General features: G+C 40.2%; 1 protein-coding gene across 3 annotated transcripts in view; it reads right to left on the bottom strand.

The window, feature by feature from the left end:
- The window catches only part of ALG9 (ALG9 alpha-1,2-mannosyltransferase), a gene marked incomplete at both ends in the record, with an annotated part of 87,529 nt that overhangs the window by 15,116 nt on the left and 59,630 nt on the right, over window positions 1-12,783 (bottom strand). For all 3 annotated transcript variants that reach the window (XM_079708722.1, XM_079708723.1, XM_079708724.1), the window contains one exon: window positions 6,397-6,527. In XM_079708722.1, coding sequence (XP_079564848.1) covers window positions 6,397-6,527 — 131 coding nt within the window. The remainder of the gene's footprint in view (window positions 1-6,396; window positions 6,528-12,783) is intronic.

Here is a 12,783-nt window from a genome sequence, read left to right as displayed (position 1 = left end):
ATGACCCCATGCTCTTTTCACTATACTTTGCATACCTTCAAGTAACTGTACCTTTTCAGTTCTTAAACCAACTGATTTCTTTTTTTTCTCAGCATTTGGTCATGAAAAGAATTCCAGTTTAGGGGAAATTAGTACAATTTATGGGAAATTAAAAACCTGTGAAGGCATTCCCCAATAGCCTTCTCCTTCCCTCCACCTACACTAGAGGTGTGCTCAGTGGGCAAATGGGAAATGAAGCTGCACCAGGGACCCACAGGAGAACAGGACGTACAAGAGAACAGGACATACAACGAGATAAGCTTAGGGTCTCATCCCTCTAGCAAGTGCTGCTCAACTTGTGAAAGCTTCTGATTAGGGACCAACCCAGCCAGAGAAAGCAAACAATAAAATGATTAGTACTTCACTGCTAATAGAGCAAAGGGAAAAAATTAAAAGCTTGATACAGGTCACTGGGGAAAGTTGCAGGCTCCTGGGATCTAAACTTTGGCCTGATCTTTCTCTGCAAAAATGTGCCTCCTGAGTCCATCCATCCTTTGAAGCTGAGTTCACTCTCTCATCACCTCTCATCTAGTCAAGCAGAATAGCCTCCCAACTTGTCTGTATGCCTCCAACGTTCCCTCCCTTCATCCACCTCCCATACTAGCACCAGTGTGACCTTCAGATGTCATCTCCTCTTGGAGTCTTCCTTAGTCCCTCTCACCATAGCCTGCTGGAACTAAGCCCTCCCTCTGATGCCCCAACAGCACCTCTCTGAACTACGGTGTTCCTCCCCAAGTAAACTATAAACTCCCAGGGCAGCCACCTCGCCTGCACACAGTCTACATAGTCTTACATGTAGAAGATGTCCAACAAACGTTTATCAAACTGAGCTAGTCATGCTCTATTTCTGCCCTTAATATCTAGCCTGTTAGGGAAGCAGGATGTTCCGTGAGGAGCAGTGAGTAGCACCCCTGGGAAAGGCCCTCATATTTCATGGTCTCCCACTGTGTCTGCTGCTCCCTCTGGCTGAGGAGACGGCTGAACACAGAGAGCCCTGGAGGAGTGATGCTCAAGCACATCACTGTGTGACTGTGTGGTCACCTCTGGTCACTCTCTGCTCACCACAAGGCAGATGGGAAGGTGACCAACACCTTCTGCTCTTCCCTCAAAAGAGTTCCAGTTCTCCAGTGAGAAGCATACAAGCATCAGGCTTCTTTGCCTCGAATGGGCTCTCAGTTCATGTCTACTAGCTGCGGTGCCTGTGTGCTACCAAAAGGGGAAATGGGAAGATGAGGAACCTTTCTCACTTCAATCCTTCAAAACCAGAAGGAAAAAAAATTTGCCTCAAAAATACTCCCTTGCCCCATTTGCTATAAACAGAGCTTATTCTGTGACCAAGGTACTGTTGGTCAGTATTTGTGAACCACTAAGTTTCCCTTTGTTAACAGGAAGGTTGTTTGGGGTCTACTGACCCTCCAGGGCTGGAGATATTTTCAGGCCCAGATCTCATGTCATCATAGTTTTCTTAACAAAAATGAGGGCACAATAGCAACCTGCCCCCCAAATACTATGTCAGACAACAAGTCAGGCACCAAAGAATATGTGTGACGCAGAGAACTTCATACTTTCGCTGCTGCTTGAAAGAGAATTTCAAGCTCTCTCCTGCTACTGCCCTGATTCGGACAATGTTTTGAATATCAGGCCATGACCCTACCACCTGTCATGGTCTTCCACTCCCTCAGGGCCCTCCCCCTTCCCTCCCTACCCACTTAAGGCCATGATCAATCACTGACCGTTTCTATTGTTTTCTTTGTGTCTATTTCATTTATTTCTGCTCTTACCTTTATGATTTCTTTCCTTCTACTAACTCTGGGTTTTGTTTGTTCTTCTTTCTCTAGTTGCTTTAGTTTGAAGGTTTCATTGTTTGAGATTTTTCTTGTTTCCTGAGGTAAAACTGTATTGTTATAAACTTCCCTCTTAGAACTGCTTTTGCTACATGCCATAGGTTTTTGGATCATCGTGCTTTCGTTTTCATTTGTATCTAGGTTTTTTTTTTTTTTTTTTTTTTTTTGCGGTACGCGGGCCTCTCACTGTTGTGGCCTCTCCCATTGCGGAGCACAGGCTCCGGACGCGCAGGCTCAGCGGCCATGGCTCACGGGCCCAGCCGCTCCGCGGCATGTGGGATCTTCCTGGACCGGAGCACGAACCTGTGTCCCCTGCATCGGCAGGCGGACTCTCAACCACTGCGCCACCAGGGAAGCCCTATCTAGGTATTTTTTGATTTCCTCTTTGATTTCTTCAGTAATCCATTGGCTGTTGGATTAGCTGTATATTGTTAAGCTTCCAAGTGTTCGTGTTTTTTTACAGTTTTTTTCTTGTCATTGATTTCTAATCTCATAGCGTTTGGTCAGAAAACATGCTTGATACGATTTTAATTTTCTTAAATTTACCAAGGCTCGCTTTGTGGCCCAGCATGTGATCAACCCTGGAGAATGTTCCATGTGCACTTGAAAAGAATGTGTATTCTGCTGCATTTGGATGGATGCTCTATAAATATCAATTAAATCCATCTGGTCCATTGATGAAAGTAGGCTGTTAAAGTCCCCCACTATTATTGTGTTACTGTTGATGTCTCCCTTTAATGTTGTTAGCATTTGCCTTATATATTGAGGTGCTCCTATGTTGGGAGCATATATAGTTACAATTGTTATATCTTCTTTTTGGACTGATCCCTTTATCATTACGTAGTGTTCCTTGTCTGATATGAATATTGTTACTCCAGCTTTCCTTTGATTTCCATTTTCATGGAATACATTTTTCCATCCTCTCACGTTCAGTATGTGTCCCCTGATTTGAAGTGGGTCTCCGGCTTTGATGGGAATATTGTTACTCCAGCTTTCCTCTGATTTCCATTTGCATGGAATACATTTTTCCATCCTCTCACTTTTGGTATGTGTCCCTTGATTTGAAGTGGGTCTCCTGTAGACAGCATACATACAGGTCTTGTTTTTGTATCCATTCAGCCAGTCTATGTCTTTTGGTTGGAGCATTTAATCCATTCACGTTTAAGGTAATTATTGATATGTATGTTCTTATTGCCATTTTGTTAATTGTTTTGGATTTGTTTTTGTAGGTCTTTTTTTCTTCCCTTCCTCTTTTGTTCTCTTCTCTTCTGATTTGATGACTAACTTTATTGTTGTGTTTAGATTCCTTTTTCTTTTTTGTGTGTGTATCCATTGTACATTTTTGGTTTGTGGTTACCATGAGGTTTTGATATAGCAGTGTAATGTTTTAAGTTGCTGGTCTTTTAATATCAAATGCATTTCCAATATCTTGCATTTGTGCTCTCCTCACAAATAGTGGGTTTGATATATTTGTGTGCAGATGATTTCTTAACTTTACTGTATGTTTGCCTTTACCGGTAAGCTTTTCCATTTGTAATTTTCTTGTTTCTAGTTGTGGCCTTTGTTTTCCGCCTAGAGAGGTTCCTCTAGCATTTGTTGTAAAGCTGGTCTGGTGGTGCTGAATTCTCTTAGCTTTTGCTTGTCTATAAACCTTTTGATTTCTCCACTGAATCTGAATGAGAGCCTTGCTGGGAAGAGTATTCTTGATTGTAGGTTCTTCCCTTCCATCACTTTAAACTTATCGTGCCACTCCCTTCTGCCCTGCAGAGTTTCTGCTGAGAAATCAGCTGATAACCTTATGGGAGTTCCCTTGTGCGTTATTTGTTGCTTTTCCCTTGTTGCTTTTAATATTTTTTCTTTAATTTTTGTCAGTTTGATTAATATGTGTCTCAGCGTGTTCCTCCTTGTGTTTATCCTGCCTGGGACTCTCTGCACTTCCTGGACTTGGATGATTGTTTCCTTTCCCATGTTAAGAAAGTTTTCAACTATTATCTCTTTAAGTATTTTCTCAGACCCTTTCTTTTTCTCTTCTCCTTCTGGGACCCCTATAATGCGAATGCTGGTGCATTTAATGTTGTCCCAGAGGTCTCTTAGACTGTCTTCATTTCTTTTCAGTGCTTTTACTTTATTCTCTTCCATGGCAGTGATTTCCACCATTCTGTCTTCCAGGTCACTTATCCATTCTTCTGCCTCAGCTACTCTGCCACTGATTCCTTCTAGTGTATTTTTCATTTCAATTATTGTATTGTTCACCTCTGTTTGTTTTTTAGTTCTTCTAGGTCTTTGTTAAACATTTCTTGTATCTTCTCAATCTGTGCCTCCATTCTTTTTCCAAGATCTTGGATCATCTTTACTATCATTACTCTGAATCCTTTTTCAGGTAGATTGCCTATCTCCACTTTACTTAGTTGTTCTTCTAGGTTTTTATCTTGTTCCTTCATCTGGGACATATTCCTCTGCCATCTCATTTTGTCTAACTTTCTGTGATTGTGGTTTCTGTTCCGCAGGTTGCAGCACTGTATTTCTTCTTGCTTCCGCTGTCTGCCCCCTGGTGGATGAGGCTGTCTAAGAGGCTTGTGCAGTCTTCCTGGTGGGAGGGACTGGGTGCATAGTGCTGGGTCTTGTCCCTCTGGTGGGCAGGGCCATGTCTGGGAGGTGTGTTTATTATCGGGCAGCTGTTTATTCAGGAAGACTTTAAGGGACTTCCCTGGCAGTCCAGTGGTTAAGACTCCGCTTTCCAATGCAGGGGTGCAGGTTCAATCCCTGGCCAGGGAGCTAAGATCCCACATGCCTCAGGGCCAAAAAACCAAAAAACATAAAGCAGAAGCAATATTGTAACAAATTCAATAAAGACTTTAAAAATGGTCCACATCAAAAAAAAAAATCTTAAAAAAAAAGACTTTAGGCAGCCTGTCTGCTAATGGGTGAAGCTATGTTCCCACCCTGTTGGTTGTTTAGCCTGAGGCATCCTAGTACTCAGGAGCCTACAGGCTGTTGGGTGGGGTCAGGTCTTGGTGAGAAAATGGCAGCCTCCTAGAAGGCCCATGCCAATGAGCACTTGTCAGAGCCACTGCTGCCACTGCCCCTGTCCCCACAGTGAGCCACAGCCGCCCCCTGCTTCTGCAGGGGACCCTCCAACCCCAGCAGGTAAGTCTGGCCCAGTCTCTTATGAGGTCACCAATTTTTCCCCTGGGTCCTGGTGTGCACAACATCCAGTGTGTGCCCTCCAAGAGTGAAGTTCGTTTCCACCAATCCTGTGGAATTCCTGTGGTCAAATACCAGTGGCCTTCAAAGTCAGACCTGGGGGCTCCTCCTCCTGTTGCCAGACCCCGAGACTGGGGAGTCCAATGGGGAGCTCAGAACTTTCACTCCTGTGGGAGAACTTCTGTGGTGTAATTATTTTCCAGTTTGTGGGTCGCCCACCCAGCGTGTATGGGATTTGATTTTATTGCAATTACGCCCCTCCTACCATCTCGCTGTGGCTTCTTCTGTGTCTTTGGATGTAGGCTATCCTTTTTGGTAGGTTCCAGTGTTTTTTTGTCAGTGGTTGTTCAGCAGTTAGTTGTGATTTTGGTGTTTCCATAAGAAGGCGTAAGCTCACGTCCTTCTACTCTACCATCTTGCCTCCTTCCTCCCTGCTAGTTTTGCTTTGACCCCTCCAATCTCTCAAGTCCCTATGCTTCCACCGTTCCACTAAAATTGCTTTTATCAGCTGCCAAATCCAATGAACAGTTGTTGTATTAATCAAACTGACTTGATTTATCAGTAGGTTCCAATCACTCCCTCTTCCTGAAAATATTTTCTTCCCTGTTTCTGAGTCCCAAACCTGCCTCTCAAGACCTGGTCCTCTCTACCTTTTGGTTTCTGCCTGATTTCTTGGATCCTGGGCTCTGCCCACCAGGCATCCCTGGACCTCCTTAACTGTCTGTCTACCTGGACCTCTGCCCACAGACAACCTACACCTTTCTAACTCTCCCCAACTCCTTCACCTGGATATCCTGACTCAACCTCTTATCATGAACTCTGAGGCCTTTCTGAAGAGCCAGCCAAGCCCTGGTCTATTTGGTCTCACTACTTAAAATCTAGTAAGGCCTGGCCCCATCTCTGACTGAGCCTTGAGCCCAAAAATAATGGATATGAACTTCTAGCTCCTTAAAGAACACAGTCAATCTTCCTAACAGTATTAGAAAACTCTTGGTTAAGAAAGCCGAAGTTGATTGCCAAAAATAATCAATGTCAAACACTTATTTGTGTTTTCTTCAGTGGATCTATCTGTTTAGATTCTGTTATTTGAATGATACCAGAATATACTTTGCACTCTGATGCCTAGAAAAGAAGAGGACTCTTTTAGATTTCTCAGGGAACTGGACAAGAATAGAAGATGTTTGGGCCCAAATAAAAATAAAATTAAATGGCTACTAGAATTAGCCCAGGACTGGAAGTTATTCAATTCCAGATTCCAATTTTTGCCCTTACTAATCCTAGTACATTTCTTAGGACTAAAGCCACATACCTAGATGCATCAAGGAATGGTCTGTAGGCCAAGTTGATCCATTCTTCTCTATTGGATGAATATTTTGGCTCCCGGAGTGTTTCTCTCATGGTGTCCAAATCCACTAAATAATGGCATTTATTGATGTCAATCTGCAACAGAGAAAGGCCAACTCTTCATCAGTAATTGCAAAGGTCCTTTCAGGGTAAGAAACATCAACTGTAATCTTAAGAATTCCCACAGGGTTTTAGAAGCACAAACATCTAAGTCCTCAGAAAATGTTACCAGTGCTCTCTTCACTCAGCTAAGAGTGCTGGGTGTTGGGGTGTTATTTAGGCTCCTGAGGGCAGGGGTGAGACATGCACTCACCCAGCCAAAGTTCACTTTGCTGTGCACCTGAAACTAGCACAATATTGTAAATCAATGATAGTCCCCAAAAAATACAGTACACAAGTATCTATGAGATTAAATAAAAACCCAAAGATGGGAATGATTACTTTGATATTGTGATTTATAATAAATTTTTTTTTTGGTCTTCTTCCAAGGTTTCTGGTTCAGAGCACCCCAAACCCTTGTAATTTCCTCAGCGATAAGAGCAATGGGAGCATCTTTTGTTATAATATTCAGTCTCTTGTCCTCAGTTCCTGAAATCCCTTCAAAGCCATAATGGTGAAAGGGGTGTCTTGTTATTCATAACAAGTCCCTTTCAACCGCAACTGAGCTTATGTTGATGAGGTGACTTTCGGAAATCCTGTAAAGATGGGAGGGGGTGCTGGTCACCAGTTGAACTAACCATGTGAAAAGAAGGTTGGACCTTTCAGTCACTGGGGGGGGGGAGAGGCTGGAGATTAGCCACTGATTTAATCAATCATGCCTGTGTAATGAAGCCTCCATAAAACCCTAAAAGGACAAGTTTGGAAAGCTTCCAGGTTGGTGAACATGTGGAGATTCGGGAAGAGTGCTGCACCTGGAAAGGGCATGAAGATCCCCACTCTTCCCCCATACCTTGCCCTATTCATCTCTTCCACCTGGCTGTTCCTGAATTATATCCTTTTATAATAAACCAATAATCTAGTAAGTAAAATATTTCTCTGTGTTTGCCACTCTAGCAAATTAATCAAACACAAGGAGAGGGTCATGGGAACCTCTGCTTTATATCCAGTCAGAAGTATAGGGAACAACCTGGACTTACAACCAGCACCTAAAGTTCAAGGAGGGGGTCATGGCTCCAATCTGTAGCCAGGCAGTCAGAAACAGGTAACAACCTGGGCTTAAGACTGGCGTCTGAAGTAGGCAGGAGAAGGGGGCAGTCTTGTAGGACTGAGCCCTCAACCTGTGGAATCTAATGGTATCTCTGAGTAGACAGTGTAAGAATTGTGTTGCATTGTAAGACACCCAGATGGTGTCTGAGAATTGCTGTTACTGTGGAGAACCCCCCAACACTCAATATTAGAAATTGGGTCCCAGAACCCTCTTAATTACTAACATAGTCAGCTAAAGAAAAGTAAATCTCAAAGGAAAGTTGCATTTTTTACATGCCACTATGTTACACATATTATTTTTTAAATCATTATATAAAGGCCTATAGGGGATTATTAATTCCTATTTTATAAATGAGGAAGCCAAGACTCAGAGACAAATTATATAACTTCATTTTTTTCAAGATCTATATTAAGCCCCTACAATGTACTAGGCATTAATAAGTTAAAGCTAATGATACAGAATTAAATAAATAGCATGCAGTTCTTGCCCTAAAAGGATTTATAATCCTAACCAAAATCACATGAGTTTATAGTAGAGCCATATTTGGACTCAGGTCAGTGTGACTTCCAAAGTCATAAATCAAGACTGCCAAAAATGACCGAATCAGAGGGGAAGTACCCTCAGGAGCTCATTTAGATGTTTCTTAAAAATTAAAACCAAAAATGATTTGTCCTAGAATGTCAGGTTTCAGCTAAGATAAAAATCATTTGAAATATGAATAGAAATATAGCAAATCTCGTATTTAACAGTGAACGGTTGAAAGCTTTTCCTTTGGAATCAGGAATAAGTCAAGGATGCTTATTATCATTACTCTGTTCAACACTGTACTAGAGGTTCTAGTCAGCAGGGTAAGATACAAGGAAGAAACAAATGGCAGAAGAAATGAAAAGAAACAAACAAAAGTCCTTCATTCATCACAATGATATGATTGATATATATAAAATCCAAAAGAATCAACATAAATTTTTGGGATTAAGAGAGTTTATCAAACTTTAAACTATTTATAGAATGTAAAATTAACATCATATGTTCCTATATAACAGTGGTAAACAACAAATTAAATTACATTTTAAAAAATTATGTATTTTCAAATTACATTATAAAAATATCATTTAAAAGGATATGAAAACACGTGTCTTGGAATAAATCTAACGAAATATGGGCAAGTCCTCTATAAAGAATTATAGAATTTTATTGACTAGTGTCTATCAACTGATGAATTTATAATGTGGTATATTCATATAATCAAAATGTGCTATATACATGCAATGGAATATTACTCAGTCTTAAAAAGGGTACATACTACAACAAAGATGAGCCTTGAAAACATTGTGCTGAGTGAAAGAAATGAGACACAAAAGACCATATTTTGTGTGACTCCACTTAACATGAAATGTCCAGTAGAGGCAAATCCATGAAGACAGAAGGCAGATTAGTGGTTGCTAAGGATTGGAGGAGTGACAACTTAATGCACATGGGTTTTTTTGGGGGGGGGGTGTGGGGGATGATGAAATGCTCTGAAATTAGATAGCGCTGGTGGTTGTATAACATTATGAATGTACTGAAAGCCACTGAAAAAGTTCTGGAGGTAGAGAGCGGTGATGGTTGCACAACAGTGTGACTGTTCTTAACGCAACTGAAGTGTATACCTAAAAATGATTAAAATGGTATATTTGATGATAAAATATTGTTGAAATATGAATTTTACCTCAAAAAATTTTTTGATAAACAATAAAGTAGACCTTATTAAATGAAGAGATAAACCTTATTTCTAGATTTAAGACTCACTATTATAAAGATGTAAATTCTAAATAAATTGATAGATTAAATGCAATCTCAATAAAAATGCCAACAGACTTTTTTGATGAAACTTGACAAGCTGAGTCTAAAATGTATACGGAAATGCAAAAGGACAAGGATAGCCAAGGCACTCTTAGAAAAGAACAAGGTGGGGACTTACTTACTATAAAGTTATAGTAATTAAGACAATGAGGTATTAGTGCAGGAATATAACAGACCACTGAATAGAACAGAGCCTGGAACAGATACAGGCACATATGGACACTGATCTATGACAGAAGTGACACCTCAGAGCAGTGGTGAGAGTATCTCTCTTCACTAATTGGTGCTGGGACAACTGGATATCCATGGGGGAAAAATGAAATTGGACCTCTGTACACAATGAATAAACAAAAAGGTCCTACCGTATAGCACAAAGAACTATATTCAATATCCCATGGTAAACCACAGTGGAAAAGAATATAAAAAAGAATATGTGCGTATATATCTATATCTATATAACTGAATCACTTTGCTGTATAGCAGAAATTAATACAATGTTGTAAATCAACTATACATCAATAAAAAAACTGATAACGTAAAAAAAATCAACTTCAGATGGATTACAGAACTAAATGTGAAAAACAAAGCTCTTGGAAGATAATATGGCAGACTATCGTCAAAATCTTATGTATGGCAAAAGTCATTTTAGACAAACACAAAAAGTATTAACTATAAAAGAAATGATGAATAAATTTGACTACATTAAAATTGGGAATATCCGTTCATCAAAGACACCAATAAGAGAGTAAAGAGATGAGCCACAGACTGGAAGAAGATACATGTGACACATTAACAATCAAGTATTCATATCTAGAATATATAAAGAACACCTGCTGATCAGTAAGGCAAAAATGGACCATTCAACAGAAGAACAGGCAAATGACTTGAATAGGTACTTCATAAGAAGAAATCTAAACAGCCAAAAACAAGTGAAACAGTACTCAACCTCATGAGTAACCAGGGAAATGCAAATCAAAATTACAATGAAAAATTACAATACCAAATGTAGGCCAGAATGTGAAACAATTCTTATACGTTGCTGGCGGGAGATTAAGTTGGTACAAGATTTTTAGAAAACTATTTGGCAGAATCTACTAAAATTGAACATATGCAATTCTTATGATCCAACAATTCTACTCCTTGGTATTACATTGAACCATATGGAATCATTAATATGTGACTTATCCACAAAAATGGTACTTTCAGGGACTTCCCTGGCAGTCCAGTGGTTAGAACTCTGCACTTCCACTGCAGGGAGGCACAGGTTCGATCCCTGGTCAGGGAACTAAGAATTCGCAAGCTGCATGGCGCAGGAAAAAAAAAAAGGTAATTTCACATGGTTCAAGGTAATGTATATCCAACGGGGATGCATGAACCAAAAGACAAGTTCAAGAATGTTCAAAGTGGGGACTTCCCTGGTGTCACAGTGGTTAACAATCCGCCTGCCAATGCAGGGGACATGGGTTTAATCCCTGGTCGTGGAAGATCCCACATGCCGCAGAGCAGCTAAGCCCGTGAGCCACAACTACTAAGCCTACACTCTAGAGCCCGCGAGCCACAACTGCTGAGCCCACGTGCCACAGCTACTGAAGCCTGCACACCTAGAGCCTATGCTCCTCAACAAGAGACGCCACCGCGATGGGAAGCCTGCACACCACAACAAAGAGTAGCCCCTGCTCACCGCAACTAGAAAAAGCCCACGTGCAGCAACGAAGACCAAATGCAGCCAAAAATAAATAAATAAATTTGTTTAAAAAAAAAAGAATGTTCAAAGTGGCATTATTTACAGCTGGTCCAGACTGGAAAGAACCAAACAACTATCAAAAGTAAAATAATATAGTCATACAATGAAATACTCTACTGTAATAAAAGAGAACAAACTACAGCTATATTCAACAATGTGTAATTACAAACAAAACATTAAGTAAAAGGATCAAGACACATAAAAATGCAATATGATTCCATGTATATGAAGTTCAAAAATAGACAAAGCTAATTTATGTTGTTTAGGAATGCATATAAAAGTGGTAAATCTAAAGAGAAAAGCAAGGAGATTATTACCATAAAAGTCAGGAGACTCCTGAAGGGGGAACTGGATAGTGATCAAAAGGAATTGTTGGGGGAGCTTCTGGGTGCTGGTAATGTTCTAGTATTTAACCTGGGATGATTACACAGGTATTTGTTCTATTATTATTAATTATTATTAATTTACTGTACATTCATGTTTTGTGCACATTTAGGCTTATGGGTTATACACAATTGAATGTTTGAAAAAGCGCGTATAAAAACAACTTGGTAATCTCTGGCTTACAGTAAACTCTGTTCTTCCCCAACCTCTAACTCACAGTAATGTTCTCATTCTCTCCCACCATTATTTATATGTAAAAGAGACTTCAGTCTCACATCTGTCTCTACATATGGGCTATTCCTCCGGGGAGAGAAAGCACACTGAGAATTGACGTCAGACCCAATTCCATTCTTCATAACTCTCTAAAAATGACCCTTTGCATAAACACTCCAGGAAGCAGCCTTTTTGGTCTGAACACCCACTCTGTAGCTCCCAAGGATTTTAAAAACATGAAACAAGTTTTTAAAAGCTTTGCCAGTGCCATGCCTCTGTAATCAAATAGAACCAGCAAGGGGTAAAGATTCATGGTCTCATGCCTAGACCTCCTTTGGTGAGGGAGCTCTGAGTATGACATTTCAATACTTGACCTCAGCCTGGCCTTTTCTGGCTAGGCATACTACAGGTCTGATTATCTATTTTTGCTGCTGGATACATGGTCTACCAGAGATGTGGGTAGTAACTAATTAATACCCAACTACACCAGTTAGCTTTAGGCTTCACTCATCACACCATCCATATGCAAATTTCATTTAAAGTTTTTAGAAAGATACTAAGGCAAAATCATATTAATTGAAATACTAATCCACTTTAAAAAATGCAACCTCTTTTCACGCTTCCTGAGAAGTAGCTGCTGAACATTCTTTTTTTCTAGGAATCAGTTACTGAACAACTAAAATACACAAGGACAAAGTTCTCTGGCAGAAAATGGTTAAGTATGATCAAGGGCAGATTCTCTAATAGAGAAGAAATACAGTGGTTAAAAAAGGAGCCCAAAATAAAAAGGCAACCTATGGAAAGAGAAAAAGTATTTGGAAACCATATATCTGATAAGGGGTTAATACCCAAAATTTATAAGGCACTCATACAACTCAACAGCAAAAAGTCAAATAATATGATTTAAAATGGGCAAAGGACCTGAATAGACCCTTTTCCAAAGAAGACATACAAATGGCCAA

Source organism: Hyperoodon ampullatus (genome assembly GCF_949752795.1).
Source record: "Hyperoodon ampullatus genome assembly, chromosome: 7".
NCBI lineage: Eukaryota > Metazoa > Chordata > Mammalia > Artiodactyla > Ziphiidae > Hyperoodon > Hyperoodon ampullatus.
The sequence above is the reverse complement of the archived record's forward strand: the minus strand, read 5'-3'. Positions and strand labels throughout refer to the sequence as shown.